Genomic DNA, 21,739 nt, shown 5'->3' on the forward strand with positions numbered 1-21,739 from the left:
AAAATCTGTATAACTTTTAATAGGAATGCAGTAGAAGCACGGTTGTGGTGTCAATCCTGGGGTTTTCAGGTATGCCCGACACAATGGTGGCGTCAAAAAGCATTTTAGAAGTTGCCCAGTTACCGAAATCCAAGATGGCCGACACCCAAAATCCGTAAAGCATGAAAATGTGTATAACTTTTGAATGGAATGTAGTAGAAGGACAATTTTGGTGTCTATTATGTGGCTTACAAGTATGCCCGACACAGTGGTGGTGTCAAAAAGCACTTTAGACGTTGCCCAGTTACCGAAATCCAAAGTAGGCCTACTGTTACCGAAATCATGGGAATGTATATACCTTTTGATATAATTGTAACCTTTTTCGTCTTTTTTTTGTTTAGGAGTTTGGAGACAAAGCTCTCAGCCCCAATTTTTAATATCGACGATCAATAACTTAGTGGAGAAATAAGGAAACATTTTTCAAACAAGCTCCATAACCTCATCACCAAACAGTTGGCAGATGATGAAGTGGCAGTGCGGCTGCTTTAGGTGCAACAGAACGGAGATCGACTGGTCAAAGAATTTCGGAAAGAGCGGTTCCTAGAGAAGACAAAAAAATTATCGGTCACCATATCAAAAAGAAACCTGCCGCAAATGGACTACAAACCACCCTCTGCAACGACTACAGCTCCTGTAACTGTGTCACCCAAGATGATAGCGGCAGCTCAGCGTGACATTGAGATCGTGAAAGAGCGGGGCATGACACTCGACTCTATCTATGGCCATGATATCATCCCCATTTCGACAATATTTGAAGGTGACCTCCCCTCCAAACCTGACAAGAGTGCACCGATTGCTGATCTGGAGAAGTATTTAACGGTTGAAGACTTGTATTTTCCTGGGGGGGGGGGGACATATCCGTTATCTTAGACTTCATGTCTAAAATTCGGTCATTTCCAAACTTGGCATCCTTTGGAACATTCGATCGCGCAATTAGCTGCGTCCTATCTGCGGGCTGCTCAATTTGCTCCAGGGCCAGCCTCCACGTCGTATTTGACAACTACCTGGAGTCATCCGTTAAAGCTGGAGAAAGGTTCCGTTGTGCTGGCGGAATGGGGTCTGTTGATCTCATTGAGCTCACTGCAGATGTCCCAATACCACAGCAACTTGAGAAGTTCTGGACATCGCCGTCCAATAAAACCAAGTTGCAGCAGCTTGCCCGCCAGCTGGCATCAACTCCTCTGTTAGTCAAGCTGCCCGTCATGCCCAGCGGATGCATCACAGGTGAGGAAGTTGTGCCAGCACAGTTGCTGTGCGCAGGCAGATCGTCAACCCCACCATCTGCCGAAACCTGTGAATCTATCGAGGCTTTGACATGTCATGTGGAAGAAGCTGATGATCGCTTAGTTCTTCACTGTGCATGGGAGGTGGATCGCGGGAGTAGTCGGCTGCTCGTGATCTCTAATGATACTGACACAATAGTGTATTTACTTCGCTTTATCTCTCAAATGCGAGAGAGGGGTCTTCAAGAGTTGTGGGTAGAGTTTGGCTCCGGTGAGCATAAGCGTTATATACTACTGCATGTTCTCGCAGATAAGTTGGGAGTGGGACTGTGCAGGATCATAGTGAAGGCGCATGTCCTCACTGGCGATGATTCGCTTAGTAAGATTGGCACAAAACACACATCTCTCTCATGTGAACCACAGAAGTTCCTTGCCGATTTTGCAGAGTCAAATCAGTTAACTGAAGAGGTCGTGCAGAAGGCTGAGGAGTATCTCGTTCATGTGTGGGCTGGTGCAAAGTCCAAGCCAAAATCTCGGACCTTCGACCAGCTTCGAGTGGAGTGCCATATTCAAGCTACGACGCCGAAGCCCTTGGAAGCCTTACCCCCCACATCAAGTGTCATTTGTGGCCATATCCAGAGAGCTTTTTTTGTTGTGCGTAATGTCCTGTGCCTTCTTGGTGACCCCCATTCAGCTCCAGATCCGACGAATTACGGCTGGGTAATGGATAATGACATCCTCTTGCCTGCCAAATGTCTCAATCCATTACCCTATGGGAAGCTTGTTATCTGTAAATGCATGGTCAAGTGTAACACAAAGCACTGCACATGCAAAAAGGCTGGGCAAAACTGTGTGATCTTTTGTCACAAACAACAAGAATCAGCATGTCAAAATAACTAATAAGTAGTCAGTCAATTAGGTCAGTGACATCTTGGGTAGCGCAGATAGGTCAGTACATAGTGGGGCGGCTTAGCCCAAATATTCAAAAGAATTGTGCATTTTGTGATACAAGCACCAAATTTGGCACAAATGTACATTAATATGTTGCGAACATTTTCAGATATTGAGCCACTTGAAATTCTCTCTTTATGTCCGCCATATTGGATTTTAAAATGGCCGCCACTTGAAATCTACATTTGCTATTATCTCTGGACGTAATGCAGCTATTGACTTGATTCTGGTATCTAAATGTATGTTTTTGGGGGCAAGGAATCCAATGGTACCATTTTCAACTTAATATTATCTATCACAGTCTGTTATATAATTTTATTTGGAAATTATCTAGGCAAATATTGGATTCAACACAATACTTTGAAAAGAATGTCTTAGTTCTGTAAATATAAATAAAATAAAAAAAACTATACTAAATCACTAGTAACAACTCAGTTACAACATCAAACACCCAGATGTAGCCAGGAAATTCAGGGAAAGCCACTTCACCGTTCAGAAAACACAGAGGGTGTTCTCTTCAATCCCGATTGACCAGGCACATGAGCAGAATAATACCTGCATCAAAGGAGACGGTGGAGCAGTTGGACTCACTGACAACCCTAGTGCCCGACGTCGCTGGATGGTTGGGGACCAGAAGTTGCCAGGGTGACCGAATAATTCCAGGATGGGAACCAACACTGGAGACGGCAAACAGCAGACACACGTCATCATGATCAGATGCCAAGTGTACAGGCCTCATTTGTGAAAGATGTTCGCTCTCTCGTCGGTGTCATAGAGGAGATGGGCAACCCATTCGAGGAGGAGAGTCAGGATGTAGTCAAACTGGATACAAACGAGATCGCAGATCCTGCTGCTGTGGAGACCGTGATAAATGCCAAGAGGATTGGCCAAGAGCAGTTCGAGGCTTTCACCAGAGAGTGTCTGTTGGACAGAACAAAGGCAGTGGACGCACCCATTCCTCGTAACAAGCTGAAGGTGTTCAGCACTTCCACTCCAAGAAGCCAGAGCATAGGTCAGCAACAGCTCGCCTCCATCAAGAATGACCGTGAACTCTTCGCACGCCTGTACATTGACTGCCAGACGAGGGATGGAAACCTTGAGGAGTTCTTTTGTCACGAGAATCAGGCATGTCCTCCTGCATTGTCTGATGGTGGAAGCCTCTGCACTGGTACCAAGAGTGATCTCCTCACATGCTTGGAAGAAGTCTCCGACACAAAGACAGAGACTCCTGTCACGACCTGTATTGTGCTTGATGGAGCAGCCATCGTCCAGATGCTGAAGCCGGCTGCATCAAAGACCTTTGAAGAGTATGCACAGCAGATCTTCATCCCTTATATGTCCACGAAGCTGCAAACAGTGTCACGCCTGGATCTGGTCTGGGATACTTACCTTGCTGATTCACTGAAAGGTAGTACACGTGCAAAGCGGGGACAAGGTGTGCGGAGACGTGTGGTGGCTGCCGCAGCCATACCAGGAAGCTGCCAGAACTTCCTACGAGTGGACAGCAACAAGACCGAGCTGTTTAGGTTCTTCTCAGCAGCTCTCATAGAATGGTTTGACCAGGAGGACAAGCAACTCTTCATTACTGATGGAGAGGCAGTGCTCAGCAAGCCACTACTGCCAGATCTGACCTCACTCGCCCCATGTAACCATGAAGAAGCTGAACAGTCGGATGTTGCTGCATGCATCTCACGCAGTCCAGCATGGACACCAGGCAATACTCATCCGGACTGCAGACACCGGTGTTGTGGTGCTGGCAGTGTCCCTGGCACAGGAGTTGCAACCAGAAGACAAACTGTGGCTGGCATTCGGAACAGGCCAGAGTTTCCGATACCTAGCAGCACACGAAATAGCAGCTGGATTGGGACGAGAGAAGGCTCGTGCACTGCCAATGTTCCACGCTCTAACTGGATGCGACACTGTGTCTAGTTTTTATAGACATGGCAAGAAGACTGCGTGGGCAGTCTGGACGGTACTACCAGAACTCACTGAGGCGCTGCTGCTGCTGTCCTCTGCACCTCATGACATACCAGACGATGCAATGCGCATCATCGAGAGATTCGGGATCCTGTTGTATGATCGAACCAGCAAATGCACAAACATTGACAAGGCCAGGAGGAAACTCTTCGCAAGGAAGAACAATGTGCAGCTCATCCCTCCAACGAAGGCAGCTCTGGAGGAACATGTCAAGAGGGCAGTGTATCAAGGTGGACATGTGTGGGGTCAGATACTGCTGCCAGCACAAGAGCTCCCTCCACCAACCAACTGGGGTTGGTCAAGGACTGGAGAAGGACAGTACACACCTTACTGGACCAGGCTAACTGAGGCAGCTCACAGCTGCATCGAGCTGGTTTCTTGCAAGTGCAAGAAAGGGTGTGTGAGGCGCTGCAAGTGCAAAAAGGCTGCCCTTCAGTGCACAGCCCTCTTTGTGTGTGAAGGGGACTGCACATGACGATGAGTCAACAACATACATGTACTTGTGGCAATGCTGAACTTGTTAACATGACACTGTTTATGTACACGTATCTTCAGTACCGGTATATACCTCGCCTCAGATACCAGTACACCTAGCCTCAAATACTAGACCATGCAGCATGTCAGTATTATACCTAAGACATTTACAAAACTAAGACATTCTTTTCAAAGTATTGTGTTGAATCCAATAATTGCCTAGATAATTTCCAAATAAAATTATACAACAGACTGTGATAGATAATATTAAGTTGAAAATGGTACCATTGGATTCCTTGTCCCCAAAAACATACATTTAGATACCAGAATCAAGTCAATAGCTGCATTACGTCCACAGATAATAGCAAATGTAGATTTCAAGTGGCGGCCATTTTGAAATCCAATTTGGCGGACATAAAGAGAGAATTTCAAGTGGCCCAATATCTGAAAATGTTCACAACATATTAATGTATATTTGTGCCAAATTTAGTGCTTGTATCACAAAATGCACAACAACAGGTTTGCTACACTAACACTAAATATTGCCTGTTCATCCAACGTCAGGATGGGACGTAAGAACTTATTGGTTTATCAATATCATAACTTGCCACTCTCTGTGCTTGAACTCATATTCATACCACAACAGGCAATGAATGGAATGTGGAATATTATTCTGCAATGTTTTTTCTCTCAGTATTGTTATTAAATATTAAGAATCTGTACTAGCCCTCAATAAATGTTTGTCATACTTCTATAAAACTTTGTGTGTATCTTATTTAACTGATTTGATTGTTTGCCATACTTGATTGGCGGTCATGCTGGATTTTGGCAAACTAGATAATGTTAAATATAATATTGTTACCTCGGACTGTCAAGATGGCCACACCAGACACCATTTCTGTTAAAAGTTATGCACGTTTTCATCTTTGAAGAATTTAGTTTGGCGGCCATCTTGATGTTCGGGAACTGAGAAACATCAAAAATGTTTTTTTGGTGGCAAGACTGTGTCGAAAAACCTAAAACTCCATAATAGACACCAAAATCGTCCTTCTACTACGTTCCCATCAAAATCAAAAGTTATACACATTTTCATGTTTGATGGATTTTGGGTGGTGGCTATCTTGGATTTCGGTAACTGGGCAACGTCTAAAATGCCTTTGGACCCCACCACTGTGTCGGGCATACCTGAAAACCCCATAATAGACACGACATTCATCCTTCTACTACATTCCTATCAAAAGTTATACACATTTTCACGTTTGATGGATTTTGGGTGGTGGCCATCTTGGATTTTGGCAACTGGGCAATGTCTAAAATGCTATTTGACGCCACCACTTTGTCGGGCATACCTAAAAACCATATAATAGACACCAAAATCGTCCTTCTACTGTGTTCTTATCAGAAGTTATATGCATTTCTTTTTTGGCACTGACCTGGTGGCGGCCATTTTGGAAAATGGCTGTTTTCCGGATTTTGCTACAAATTTAAGAATTCCACCTTGTAGATTCTTGAAGCTAGAGGTATTCCATGCTCAAATCAACTGTCAAAGTCTATGCGGTCAGAAATGTATACGGGGTTCTATGCCAGGGCCTGGACTAGCAAACCTTTGCCTTGAAATGTACGTCGTGTACTTCTCGCCTAGAAGACACGTATGCAGTTTGAATTGGCAGCCCCCACCACTCTCCCATGAAAGTATAAAATGCTTTGAAATGTAAAATTGTTTTAGTGCAAGCACGTGAGGATGTATGGCATCTCAGTGGCTTGTACTCCTTGGGACTGACCAAGTACCAAGTAATAATAAAACTCTCTGATGTCATGTACTTAAGCTATGGAAAGTGAATTAATCGGGTTGGTTTTATGGTTAACTAAAAAGTAAGATAAATAAAATAGAACCAAATAATATTGCAACAAATGGGGGTTCTGTTTGTTCATTGAATGAAGTGTACGAGGGATACATTTAAAACCGAATCGGCGAGACGTTAAGCCCTGAAGTTAGATAGGATTCCACAATAAAACAGGAAGAATCCTTCAACGATCACAACGGGGTGGGTGAAAAATCCACAACAGGGTCCAAAGAGTCAAATGGGTTAAAATTGTCAAACGAGAGTCAACATCTAAAGGGGTCAAATGGGTTGAAAGGATGCAAATTATTAAAGTTGTCTCAAGTGTCTGAAAAGGTCTAAATAGTCAAATGGTCCAAAAAGGGTCAAAAGGTTTTCAAAGGTATGTTCTAATAGTACGTAATTAAAAAAACAGTCATGGTGCAACTGATGTTCAAACAGCACTAAACCATGACAGCACTCGGTGGAGCCTGCACCTCCACCAGGCTGAACAGTTTATGTTTTGTATCCCACTGATAGGTCGGATGTGAATCCGGACCTTAACCAAAATCTAATCGGCTTCTTGTTGTCACCTCACCAACTCTTCCACCTCGTTTTGTCACAAGTCGTCTACAACTTTTGGAGATATCATGCTATACATAGTTTTTGGCCCCATCTCTCAACGGGGAGGAATCACTTTAAAAAAATTCTCGTATCTGCATCCGGATTCGAATCTACACCAAAATTGAAACAATTCGTCCTTTTCACACACCCAACCTGTCCACAAAGTTTCTGCAAAATCCATCTTTAACGTTTTGAGGTATTGTGCTATAAATCGTTTTTGGCCCTATTTCTCAATGGTGAAGAATCACTTGAAAAAGTCTTGAATCCGGATTCAGATCTTCAGCAAAACCGAAGCAATTAGTCCTTGTCACACACTCAACCTGTCCACCAAGTTTCATCCAAATCCATCCACCACTTGTTGAGATATCATGCAATATCATTTTTAGCCCCACCTCTCAATGGTGAAGAATCAGTAAAAATTTGAATAATTCTCACATCCAAATCTGGATTCGGATCTTCACTAAAATTGAATTAATTCTTCCTCGTGGCAATTCCAACGTGTCCACCATGTTTCGTGTGAATCCATCCGTAACGTTTTGAGGTATTGTGCTGTATTGTTACGAATCTGGCAGCCATGAGCACTCAACATTCAGGTTCTTTTTGAACAGTTATATCGGTAAGTGTATGTTTATAGTTAGGGTCCCCTACCTGTGTCTAACGGGAATTACATGTGTGCGCTGCGGAGTTTCTTTTAAAACAAATCTCCTTCACTTCACTTCGCACACTGACGCCATTGCCCACGTGCGTTCGACCACATACGTGGGCGGAGATTTTCATCGCCTCAGCTCTGACTCCACCCTTTGTCCAATCATGCACAGAGGGCGACTTTCCCACGACACCCCAGCTAATCGGGTGATGCGAGCGAGGTTGCCGTCCTTCGACCAATTGGGCTCCTCCACTGTGTGAGGGGCGGTCCACATGATGTCACCACACCTCCTAGACCAATCAACGGACTTGACGCCCGTTTTGGCCAGTGACAGAGGAGACGAGCGCATTTGCGCGCCAAAACCGTCCAGTGAGGGGGAGCGAGTCGCGAGGAGGCAGCTCCTCCCCTCCGGAGGAGGAGAAAATTGTCGGCGCGATCGGGGGACGAGAAAGAAGTGTCGGAGCTGGTGTCGGGGCTCGTGTTGGTGGTGCTTGGGGTTGGTCGAAGTACCGGAGTACGTGGTTCCTGAGGTGGTGGTCGTGTTGTTGGTCGACCACCTGCTCCCTGGTGTTCTGGCCTGCTGGGCACTCCTTGGTGGTCACCGGTCTTTGACCCTGGTCTTCTCCTCGGCGCTTGGCGCGAAGCTGACCATGTGGGTTCGGGTCCCTCCACGTGGTTCCCAAAGGAGCTCACAGGCCCTTCGACGACCCGAGCTCCGAAAGTGCAATCGACCAGCCGCACGCTCGCGGCCAGGTAGCCAGCCGTTCTGACTACCAGCTGAACTATCCTCCTCAGCTGGAAAGCCGAATAAAGACCCACGAGGTCGTGTGTGTGTGTGTGTGTGTGTGTGTGTGTGTGTGTGTGTGTGTGTGTGTGTGTGTGTGTGTGTGTGTGTGTGTGTGTGTGTGTGTGTGTGTGTGTGTGTGTGTCGGTGTCCTGCAAGTAGATTTGGGTTAGTGCTTTTTCTTTGCTCATTGTACATTGCCTGCCTTTTATTTGTGATAACTCTGCTCTGTGTCTCCTTGCCGATTGTAAAATAAATACCCCTATTGTTGAATGTCCCAGCTCGTTTATGTGTTTCTTTTATTGGCTTAGCACGGTGCATATTGAGAAATTGGAAGACAGTAAATTGTGCATTTGGACCGACGGGCCTTGGTAACCATCCGCTCGGGTTATGCATGGTTCGAGCACGGTAACGGCTTGTCCCGCTCGAGCTCCGTCGAGGGTGTGAAATCCCCGGTAGCTTGCCGCGTGGGTATTTAGGTATATTAAAGTTTGGCAATTAACCCTATCCCATACGATCGAATTATTGCCGATTCACGGTCCTGTAAGGGACCCGTGCCTTTCGGACTTATCAGAGGGTAACGATCTGAATTCCGGGTGTTCGGTGGAGCCGACTCTACTGCTTCCACTGGCGGTCGTGCTCGCCACCGAGACCCAGCCCCAGGACAGTATATCGTTTTTAGCCCAATCTCTCAATGGTGAAAAATCACTTTTAAAATTCTCAGATCCGGATCTGGATTCAGATCTTCACCAAAATTAAGCCTTGTTGTCCTTGGCCGGTCAGCTACACACACAAAAAACTTTCAGAACGATTTCTTGAAAACTGTGGCCAAAAATCGTGTGACAAACAGACAGACAGACAAACGCAACAGACCAACATACTTGGCAAAAAAAATGTTCACATAGTGACAAAGACAAATAAATGGATCGAAATGCAATACCCTCTCCTTCAGCGAGGGTAAAAATATAACGGGGACAATTGAAATACATACAAATTCAATTGAAATGCAGCAAATTGCCTTTCTTTAGCCTCATCCCACATATTTATGACATCACTGGTACTCATTGTGCTCTACGAAGTGACATCACTTCCCCAATTTTTAGCGGCCATGTTTTTTTTTCAAGTCAAATCTGGTGTTGTCTCATGTATCTGTGTGCATGTGTGGGTGATTTTTGTTGCAGCACCTTCATGACCCTCGAACCTACAATAAAAATGGTACAAGAAGACACTGCACCACAACCTCATGTCATCCCCGATCCTGCTGCCATTTATTATCCCGATTAACCCTTCCTAAGCCAACCCACTTAGTTGCTGATATCAGTGTCCCCCATCCTCCTTCTTCCCCCCCATCTCTCTCTCTTCTTTTCTTGTTTGTTATTTCCTTGCCGGTTGTGGCCAATTGTTTCCCCACTGTCAATTTCAATCAATCCAATTCAATCCAACAAAGCAAGCAATCAAACATATTTAAAGAGACCCCCACCCCCCTGCCCCCTCCCCCACACACACACAGATACCCAAAGGCCTTACTTTTGTCCATGAAGGCAAGAATTGTGAAGTCCCTCCAAAAGGAACAGCAGTACCAGGTAGATATCTTGTTCTTCAAATAAGTTGAAAGCGTTTTCGATTTCTGCATAAAAATAAAACATACAGAAAGTGAAAGAAAAGAAAGATTTAGCAGCCAGCAATCATAATGTTGTCTGTCAAGAGTTGGCTTGCAACAAAAGTGGAATTTTATGTGAGGGAGAGAAGAATGTTGGATGTCAAGAAAAGTTTTGAGAGCAAGATGGAGAGAAATGTGGCAAAATTTTATCGGATCAAAACAGAATGGGCCCATAATGTTGGGTTGAATGTTTCCAATGATGTCAGATCTCAGAAAATAAACTGACTCAAGTTAAGTTTGTACTTGAATGAGAAACTACATATACTGAAACTACATATGCTGAAACTACATATACTGCAAAATGCTTCCAAAATAAGATGCACCTTTATTGGCAAAGCTGTACCCCCACCCTTTGAGCCACAATTTCCAAAATATTTGGGTGCGACAATATTGAGATTTTGTAAGAAAGTTGCCACATTAACACGACCCAAATATGCAATTTGAGGAAATTCAGGTGGGGATGATTAGTCAATTTCCCTGTAAGCTTCACACCTGTGAAATAAAATCCCAGGAACCCCCACCCTAACCCCTCCAACCCATCAAACCCACCCCCCAACCACCCGACCCATCAAAAAAAAAATCAAACAACAAGCAGCACAAGCAAATTCAATTTCCTCATGAAATTCAAATTTACAAAGCAGGATGTCCTTGCCAACAATGAAAAAAGTTCAACTTACCGCACATATTATTGATCATAAACCTGGGACAGACGGCTCTGCGACCAAATTCGAACAAGTCGCAAACAAGCTTCTCCATGGAACACATCAAGCAGGTACGATGATTTTTTTCACCTGAAAAAGGAGAAACCAGATGTGATACAAAATGGATCATTTGAACACGACGTATATTGTCAGCTTTTGACTCAAATTTCACAACTCTCAGAAACCCCCCTCTACCTCACTTCCAAACATCACAAATGTCTCCCTAATTTCCTCTGCACCACCACTGAAACGATTTGTATGTCGATAATCAAGTTTGTGATGGCCTTGTTCCATCAGGAAAATGCAAGTAATGCAGAAGAGAGGCAGGAATGATGATGGACGATGGAGGAAGCCAGCTTGGAAACGTGACTTTCCCAGGAAAGTTCATGGCAGACAGTGAGGCCCAAAAGTTTGAATGACAGGACTTCTTCAAGAGGATTATTCAGAAAGTATATGGGGGAGGGAGGGTGGGGGAGGTTCCAGACGGTCCTTTTGGAGAGAAATAATGAGTGTGAGATTTGTCAGGATTAAAAGACATGTTCCAGTTGTTTGACCAGCTTGTGATTTTATCGAGGACTGCAGAGAGTGAAGAGGCTGCTGCCTGATGATCAGAGGGATGCATGACGGTATAGCAGAGGGTGGAGTCATCAGCAATGGGCTGGGTGGTGATGGGATGAGACACAGTGGGGAGTAATAAGAGAGGGAGCAGAGGGAAGTAGAAGATTGGAGGAGGTGTACGAATGAGTTCAAACAGAAGGGGTGGGGGAAGGAGATGAGCGGTGGCAACTTTGAGAAGAGGTAGTGAGGAGCAAGATTTGAAGGGGAGGCGTGAAGGGGGAGATTTGAGGGAGAAGGGTGAGGGGGGAGAATTGAGGGAGAAAGGTGTGGAGAACTTTTGAGAAAGGTGAGGAGAGGCTTGGAGAGGGAAGAAAGTGAAATTTGCTTTGAAGAGTGAGGAGGTGGCTGATTTTAGAGTGAGAGGGAAGCTTTGAGAGAGAGGGGAGACAATGAGAGCAGGCACAGCCATAGGGGAGGAGAGGAAGGACGAGACTGGGTTGTGGTTTGGTGAAGATGGGATCGAGCAGGGGAAAGAACAATATTTGATGGGGTGGGAAGAGGGGGAGGTGTGATGAGAGGAAAGGAACAGCATGTTTGAGATGTTGAGGAGTGTACCGATTGAGAGAGTGAGATTTCTGTTATATTGGAACAAAGCTCATAGATGTTTGAACACCACACAGTTTGAGACACCAGAGGACGAGCTGTTATTAAAGCAGAGGACAGTGGAGAGGTGCAAAGAGAGGAGGCAGGAATAGGGGCAAGATGGGAGGATAAGGAGGGCGTATAACAGGTGAGGAGTGAGGAGGAGGTCGATTTAAGGAGGTGGGGTGAATTAGCACTGAGGTTGCAAAAAAAGAACGATTGATGGAAAACGAACATGCATTGCAAAATGGGTTTTTTATTTTAAATTCAGCGATAACATTAAAGGCATGAGAAGGATGCAATAAAGGTGAGTTAAAAGACTGGAGAAAGGAAACGTTGTAACAGTTGGACTTTCAAGACGTGGGATCTATGAAAGGTTGAATTTAACTCAGTCTTTTGAAGAAGAAGACGAGTAGACTCTGATGAAAGAAGAGAGAGGACGACATGGAAGAAAGAGGAAATTGAAACATTTGAAAACCGTTTTTTAATGTTAGTTAAGAGGGGGGTTGAGTGAGGAAGAGGTTGAAGAAAAGATCGTGATGTGTATAATGAATACCTTCACGATCAAGGTGGGATTGGAAAGGTAGATCGGAAAGAGGGAGGAGGAAGAAGAGGAGGAGGAGGAAGAGGAGGAGGACTAAGTCACGTGGTTACGAGAGGTGTAAGTTAAGAAGGGTAAAAGGGAATATAGATATATACAGTGGGGAGAACAAGTATTTGATACACTGCCGATTTTGCAGGTTTTCCCACTTACAAAGCACGTAGAGGTCTGTAATTTTTATCACAGGTACACTTCAACTGTGAAAGACGGAATCTAAAACAAAAATCCTGAAAATCACATTGCATGATTTTTAAATAATTAATTTGCATTTTATTGCATGAAATAATTATTTGATACATCAGAAAAACAGAACTTAATATTTGGTACAGAAACCTTTGTTTGCAATTACAGAGATCAGACATTTCCTGTAGTTCTTAACCAGGTTTGCACAGACTGCAGCAGGGATTTTGGCCCACTCCTCCATACAGATCTTCTCCAGATCCTTCAGGTTTCGGGGCTGTCGCTGGGCAACACAGACTTTCAGCTCCCTCCAAAGATTTTCAATTGGGTTCAGGTCTGGTGACTGGCTAGGCCACTCCAGGACCTTGAGATGCTTCTTACGGAGCCACTCCTTAGTTGCCCTGGCTGTGTGTTTCAGGTCATTGTCATGCTGGAAGACCCAGCCACGCCCCATCTTCAATGCTCTTGTTGAGGGAAGGAGGTTGTTGGCCAAGATCTCGCGATACATGGCCCCATCCATCCTCCCCTCAATACGGTGCAGTCATCCTGTCCCCTTTGCAGAAAAGCATCCCCAAAGAATGATGTTTCCACCTCCATGCTTCACGGTTGGGATGGTGTTCTTGGGGTTGTACTCATCCTTCTTCATCCTCCAAACACGGCGAGTGGAGTTTAAACCAAAAAGCTCTATTTTGGTCTCATCAGACCACAAGATCTTCTCCCATTCCTCCTCTGGATCATCCAGATGGTCATTGGCAAACTTCAGACGGGCCTGGACATGCGCTGGTTTGAGCAAAGGGACCTTGCGTGCACTGCAGGATTTTAATCCATGACGGCGTAGTGTGTTACTTATGGTTTTCTTTGATACTGTGGTCCCAGCTCTCTTCAGGTCATTGACCAGGTCCTGCCATGTAGTTCTGGGCTGACCCCTCACCTTTCTCATGATCATTGAGGCTCCACGAGGTGAGATCTTGCATGGAGCCCCAGACCGAGGGAGATTGACTGTTACCTTGAACTTCCATTTTCTAATAATTGCACCAACAGTTGTTGCCTTCTCACCAAGCTGCTTGCCTATTGTCCTGTAGCCCATCCCAGCCTTGTGCAAGTCTACAATTTTGTCCCTGATGTCCTTAGACAGCTCTCTGGTCTTGCCAATTGTGGAGAGGTTGGAGTCCGATTGATTGAGTGTGGACAGCTGTCTTTTATGCAGATAACGAGTTCAAACAGGTGCAGTTAATACAGGTAATGAGTGGAGAATGGGAGGGCTTCTTAAAGACAAAACTAACAGGTCTGTGAGAGCCAGAATTCTTACTGGTTGGTCGGTGATCAAATACTTATTTCATGCAATAAAATGCAAATTAATTATTTAAAAATCATACAATGTGATTTTCAGGTTTTTTTGTTTTCGATTCCGTCTTTCACAGTTGAAGTGTACCTATGATAAAATTACAGACCTCTATGTGCTTTGTAAGTGGGAAAACCTGCAAAATCGGCAGTGTATCAAATACTTGTTCTCCCCACTCTATGTGTGTGTGTGTGTGTGTGTGTGTGTGTGTGTGTGTGTGTGTGTGTGTGTGTGTGTGTGTGTGTGTGTGTGTGTGTGTGTGTGTGTGTGTATATATATATATATATATATATATATATATATATATATATATATATATATATATATATATATATGTATATATATATATATATATATATATATATATATATATATATATATATATATATATATATATATATATATATATATATATCAACACACATTACATGTATTTTAAGGCATTAAACAGAGGATATATTTGGGAGCAATTGAAAGAGTGGAAAAGGGATTGTGGTGGAAAATAAAAAAAACTGAACGTAATAAAGAGAAAACACAATAAACACGATTGCACACACAAGCAAAGAAAATGGAAGGTTGGCCTCAAGGAACCCGATGTGAAAAGTCCGATGAATACTCACAAACTGGTTCAAATTTTGAAACAAAACCAAATTAAAAACACACAGTAAACACACAGAGAACAAATTAACACTAAAAACACGATAAACTAGAGGGGGAGCACTCGGTAGAGTGCAAAACCTCCGCCGCCAATACTGCTAGGTCACTCAAGTGAACCTGATATCCCATTCATTCAATATGACGTCAACAGTGCTCACAGAGTTATAGTTTGCAACTTTCCCTTTTACTTTTAACTTTTACATACTCAATTAATTCGTCATAACTAGATTCCTTGAGACAGAAATTGATTTTACGTGGGTATATCCACCTGAAGTTCCAAAATCAGCCGCAATTATAATTTTGGCATGTTTTTTGTTGGAAATCACTCATAACATGTAGAAATGCAAAAAAAAAAAATTCAAATATTTTTTTAAAATGGCCGCCATAGCGGCCATATTGGATTTTGGACCATGTCCAAAATCTAATGGCATGATCTTTGGACCATACCTAATCCCCCCACCAAGTTTTGTCGAAATCCGTCGAGGAGTTTTTCCGTAATACTGTTCACAAACAAACAAACAAACAAACAGAAAGGGGTGAAAACAGTAACCTCCGATCTTCGATGGCGGAGGTTAAAAATGACTGGGAAAACTTATCTTTGAGAAAGTCAGCAGAAACCATGCAGAACATCACCGAAGCTCAAGAACTGGAAACCGGAAGTTCCAATTTCACCAATGCTTCAAAAACCTTTGTACATGATAAATTGAATATGTGGATTAACTATGGAATACAACATTTGCTTGGAAGGAATTTTTTATTTGTTTCGTGAAGTTTTAATTTGTAAAGCATCCAGACGTTCTGACGTTGCTTTCTTTAAATATAAAAATTTCCAAATTGTGTTTCCAATGTAAAGGTTGATTTTAAGGAATTTTTCATTTGGAAAGCAAAGTGTATTCCATGCTTTCAAGTTTAAAAATTAACAACAGAAGTCAAGACGTTCCGGTTCCGTGTACACTCTTCAGTTCTGTGTTGTTCTTCTGACGTATATACTTTCTGACATTCTGACGTAGGTTTCTTTAGATAGAAAAATTGCCTGGTTGTGTTCTCTGCAATACGCAAAGGTTGGTTGCTTTCATGAAATGGTCTGGGTATCCCTCCCCCTCTCCTCTCCTCCCCTTTTAGACCGGGAGCCCGGGGCCCTGAGCTCAAATGAACGAGGTACTAATATCTGAGCACAGGGGCATCAATGGAGTATCAAAAGACACATAGAAAGTTATTTCTGCCGGGTACCACCCTCTGCGTAAGGACCCTGGTTACCCTCCAAAGGGGTCCTTAAAATTGGCTTGATCAAACATTGGAAGTACCAGTTGGAATCACTTCCATATGATGCATCTAACCAACCTTACAACAAAACCATATGTGACAGACATGCCTACGACTGCAAAAGACCCCCCAGAAGCCCCAACAAGGGCCCCCAAAAAAGGGGCCAGCTCAAACATTGGAGGTACTAGATAAAAACCAGTTTTAAAATCATATATACATCCCACCGAGTGTAAAATGTCCATAACCAGACAAATTGTCTGCTGCATTGGCCCTACCAGAACCGCCAAAAGTGAGCTCTAAAAAGGGCAGAACATTACAGTAGACCAAAAATACACAATTGGCATAATTTTGCACATTATGCCGGCACACCATTACCATAGGAAACATTTATGTTTAACAATTTAACAAAAGAACTACAAAATACTAATAAGCCTACTGGTATCACACTATGAACCAGTAAACTCGGAAAAACTACAGGATCATATTGTACTGAAACACTCGGAAATATACGAAGACATAAATAGTTGTAATGTTTCCTAACTTCTCCGAACATTCTTTTCCGAGTTCGGAGATGTTATATTCGGAGAGGTCAAGGGAACATTAGAACTGTTATTACTTCCAAAGATTTCCGAGTTCGGAGACATTGGGAGTTAGGAGTGCCGGCATAATGTGCAAAATTATGCCAATTGTGTATTTTTGGTCGACTGTAATGTTTTGCCCTTTTTAGAGCTCACTTTTGGCGGTTCTGCTCGGGCCAATGCAGCAGACAATTTGTCTGGTAATGGACATTTTACAGTCTGTGGGATGTATATATGATTTTAAAACTGGTTTTATCTCGTACCTCCAAGGTTTGAGCTAGCCCCTTTTTGGGGGCCCTTGTTGGGGCTTCTGGGGGGCCTTTTGCAGTAGTAGGCATGTCTGTCACATGTGTTTTTGTTGTAAGGTTGGTCATATGCATCATATGGAAGTGATACCAACTGGTACTTCCAATGTTTGATCTAGCCAATTTTAAGGACCCCTTTGGAGGGTCACCAGGGTCCTTATGCAGAGGGTGGTACCCGGCAGAAATAACTTTCTATATGTTTTTTGATACTCCATTCATGCCCCTGTGCTCAGATATTAGTACCTCGTTCAATTGAGCTCAGGGCCCCGGGCTCCCAGTCTATTTGAATTGCTGCCGCAGACGGGTTAAAGCAATCAACACAAGTCTGGGAATAGAGATGGTACTCACAATCTTTGGAATGTTCTCGAGCAAAGAAGAAAACTGTAAGAGGTGGAGTGTGGCATAAACATTGAAAAACAGCACTGAAGTAGCTGTTGTGTGCTTTCTCAAGCATCTGAGGTATTCCACCTCCACGGCCGACATCTTTCTTCCACTTCAGTTGTATCTCATGTGCAGGAAAAGCCATCTTCTGTGGAACTTCAAATAGATCCTGCTAATCTGCATGTCAAACGAAAACACCATGTTCAAACAACATAAGAATTCCACTTTCCACGATAATGTGGTGATGGACAAACAATTGCAACAACAACATATGCTTCACTCCATTGGATCTATTACATTACACTGGGACAATATGCCAAATGGTGCAGTGCTGATGGTGCAGGAACTCATTTGGCCCAATATGCCTGGGCTACACCAAAATCAGAGACCATCACATATCCACGTACAAGCTGTCAATATCCCTGCACCCCAATGCATATCGATACCTATCAAATTCCAATTTAAACCTATCTACTCTTTCTGCCGTCACGGCCTTTTCAGGGAAACCATTTTATGCATTAACAGGAGTTCACAGAACATGATACCCCACACATTATTCAAGTGTGCACTTCAATTTTCATAACAGAATGATTTTAAACATCGTTTTAAAAGTCGGAAGTTAAGCATGACTGAAGCAGTCTTATACATCACCTTATAACTATAGGATGATGTTAAGTCACAGTTTAGGAGATGGAGGCTTTATTGATACCCTCTCACATGCCACAACTTCTCATGCTATGTATCAATATCTACTGTATCATGGTTCTTGGAAGTATTGTGAAGGCAATTTATGTTCTCCAGTGTTCAAGTATATAATTCAATTTCAATAAAGGTTTCAAGACGTTTCAAAACGTATAAATAAATTATTTACAGGTTTTACCACCGTTTCATCCAGTGTCTATAACGTCACCTTTTCGAACACATTAGATTAGTTATTTGTGCCTGTTGTTTGTGTCCTTTATAACGTCCTTAAAATCAGTGTGTTTCCTGTTTGGAATGATTTTCAATTTTGTTTGAGTGTCAGGCAGGCAGACAGAGTAAAAATATTATCTTACTCCTCTCTGCGCACATGTATTTGGGACGAATTCAGAGCCAAAGTACGGTAAAATGGCAGACTTGTCGTCCTATTCATGTTCAGATTCATGTTCAAAATACAACATTCAATTTAAACAAGTTGTTCCTCGATCATAAACTGATAAGACAGACATGACTTACGAACCATTCCCTCCCTCTGGAATCCATACCCACCCCTTACCCTCCCTCCGGAGGGGATATAAACATGAATATATTTATGCATATATAAACATAAATTTTTATATATATATATATATATATATATATATATATATATATATATATATATATATATATATATATATATATATATATATCGATACACAGATGAGCAAGCAAGGAGGGGGAGTGAGGAGAGGTAGGAGGGAGAGAGGAGTTAGGGGGGAGCAAGGAGGGAGGATAGGTGGGGGGGCTATGAGGATTCAGGAAGGGGGAGAGCGAGGTAGGGGGAGTGGGGAGACAAATTCCTCACCAGACGTCACTATATGCTCCAGGTGGGGGGAGTGGGGAGAGGGAGGAGGGAGAGAGGAGTTATGGGGGAGCAAGGAGGGAGGATGGGTGAAGGGGGCTATGAGGGGTGAGGAAGAGGGGGAGAGTGAGGAAGGGGGAGCGGGGAGACAAATGCCTCACCAAACGTCACTATACTCTCCGGGTGGAAGGTGGGGTGGGGGGGTGGGAGTGAGGAGAAGAGGGGGAGTGGGGAGTGGGAGGGGGGTTTGGGAGGAGGTAAGTGTAAGCATGAGTGGAGCGGTTCTCCATTTGTGTTTGGCAGTGGGAGTTGTGGAGAGAGGGGGGTGGATAATACACGATTGAACGAAATGGGGTACGTCAAAGCATCACATTAATACAGCATGCGGAGACCACCAGGAGATGTCCATGGAGGTGGAAAGAGGAGGGAATTGAGAGTAGGAGAGCGTGAGGGTGAGGGGAGAGGAAGGGAAGGGAAGAGAATGCAGCAATAGGTGAGGGGAAGGGAATGCAGTAATAGGTGTGGGGAAGGGAATGCAGTATTAGGTCAGGGGAAAGGAATGCAGCGAGAGTGGAGGGAATGGGGGGGCAGCGGGTGTGGAAGGAAGGGAAAGCAGTGAAAGGAGAGGAGAGGGGAAGACAGTGTGAAGGAAGGGGAAGGCAGCATGGGATGGGGTGGGGCGGGGGGGGTAGCGTGAGGGAAAATTGAGGCAGCGTGAGAGGTGGGGAACACAGTGTGAATGGAAGGGAAGGCAGCATGAGGGGAGGGAATGGGAAGGTAGCATGGGAGGAGGGGAAGGCAGTGTGAGTGGAGGGTAAGTAGTGCCAGGGGAGGGTAAGCAGTGTCAGGGGAGGGGAAGGTAGCATAAGAGGAATGGAAGGCAACGTGAGGGCAAGGGAAGGAAGCATGAGGGGAGGGGAGGGAAGGCAGCATAAGGGGAAGGAGGCCAGCATTAGGGCAAGGGAAGGAAGCATAGGGGGAAGACAGGTAGCATACCAAGGCATTATCAGGATGATAATATGCCCCTCAACAGCAACGTTTTATTTTTAACCACCGTGTTCTCTGTAAAACCAGGCAGAACATCTCCACCTCCTTCATCTTCTTCTTCATTTTAATAATGTGAGTCTTATTCAGTCCTGTTTCTCATATTGATGACTATACACCGCCCTTTAAAGTTTAAAGCATCACAAAGCGGGTCGCTCTACTTGCAACACAGGTGAGAAAAGGATACGAAAAAGCAAGTGATGCTTTGGAAATTTATTTGCACGATTTTTTGTGAAAAAACACCTCACCGCCACATAACCGTCATATTATGAAGAACACCTCACCTCCACCTCATTCAAAAGAACTCCCACTGTGCAACTCAAAACACCTCACCACACGTCGCGATAGAGACAGGCTTGTTTTCACTGAGGATAAGAACGTGAGTTACCGTGATGTCATGATTTACACCAAGCAGAATTCAAACATTAATTTCGCAAATTTAATTGTAATATTCGTGAAAATACATTTTTGAAGATTTAATTTGAAAAAAAAGTTTCAAAGAAACACCCACTTGACATAGAGATGGGAGAGCGAGGTGCAGCCCAGAAGTTTGGCACAATTTCACAAAAGTTTGAGGGAATAGTTCAGTGATGACACGTGACAGACATTGCACAAATACCGATCTTTAAGATCAGTCAGTGAATCAGTCACGGCCAGTCAGTGGTTGGAAAGAGCTTTATATATTAGATGTGTATATATATATATATATATATATATATATATATATATATATATATATATATATATATATATATATATATATATATATATATATATATATATATATATATAGAAGAAGAAGAAGAAAAAGAAGGATATACAATATATACGTATATATCTTCTTCTTCTTCTTCTTCTTCTTCTTCTTTCGGCTGCTCCCGTTAGGGGTTGCCACAGCGGATCATCCGTATGATCCGCATAGTGATTTGGCACATGTTTTACGCCAGATGCCCTTCCTGACGCAACCCTGGTCGCTTCTTACGACACAGGGATATGGTACACCTATTTTAACCGGGGTATACACCGGCCCAGTATACTGGTACTCACTTTGCCAACCTCGGAAGGATGACAGGCTGAGTCAACCCCCTGGTGTATTAATTCAGTGGCCAAGCGGGGCTTGAACTCAGGACCTTTTGGATCCCAAGCCACTGCCCTAACCACTGCGCCAACACCAGGATCCGTGTATATATATATATATATATATATATATATATATATATATATATATATATATATATATATATATATATATATATATATATATATATATATATATATATATATTGATAGATATATATTGATAGATATATATATATATATATATATATATATATATATATATATATATAGATATATATATATATATGTATATGTATATATATATACAAATACATATATATATATATATATATATATATATATATATATATATATATATATATATATATATATATATATATATATATACAAATACATACACAGATAGATATATACAAATACATACATAGATAGATACATACATAGATAGATATATACAAATACATACATAGATAGATATATACAAATACTTACAGTCGTGGTCAAAAATATTGGCACCTTTGCACTTTTTTCAAATTACTCACAATTTTCTCCAAAAAGAATTTTGAATTGACAGAAGTATTTTGTCTCCACAATTCTTTTTGTCACTCTAAATATTACAAAACCTTTGTTTTTGATTCAGAAGTTAATATATCCTTTTAAACCAGA

The 21,739-nt window shown here is 43.0% G+C and overlaps 1 protein-coding gene across 8 annotated transcripts in view; it reads right to left on the reverse strand.

Annotated features, from left to right (window-relative positions):
- Nucleotides 1–21,739, reverse strand: part of LOC147029520 (uncharacterized) — a 114,195-nt gene that overhangs the window by 83,465 nt on the left and 8,991 nt on the right. For 7 of the 8 annotated variants that reach the window (XM_085872607.1, XM_085872608.1, XM_085872604.1 and 4 more), the window contains 3 exons: nt 17,374–17,583; nt 10,876–10,989; nt 10,066–10,165 (listed from right to left, as the gene is read on the reverse strand). In XM_085872607.1, coding sequence (XP_085728733.1) covers nt 10,066–10,165; nt 10,876–10,989; nt 17,374–17,551 — 392 coding nt within the window. In that variant the 5' untranslated portion in view covers nt 17,552–17,583. The remainder of the gene's footprint in view (nt 1–10,065; nt 10,166–10,875; nt 10,990–17,373; nt 17,584–21,739) is intronic. The other variant, XM_085872610.1, reaches the window with a different exon arrangement.

The sequence above is a fragment of the Eptatretus burgeri genome, chromosome 3 (genome assembly GCF_056783735.1).
Source record: "Eptatretus burgeri isolate ZD-2024b chromosome 3, Ebu_testis_v1, whole genome shotgun sequence".
NCBI lineage: Eukaryota > Metazoa > Chordata > Myxini > Myxiniformes > Myxinidae > Eptatretus > Eptatretus burgeri.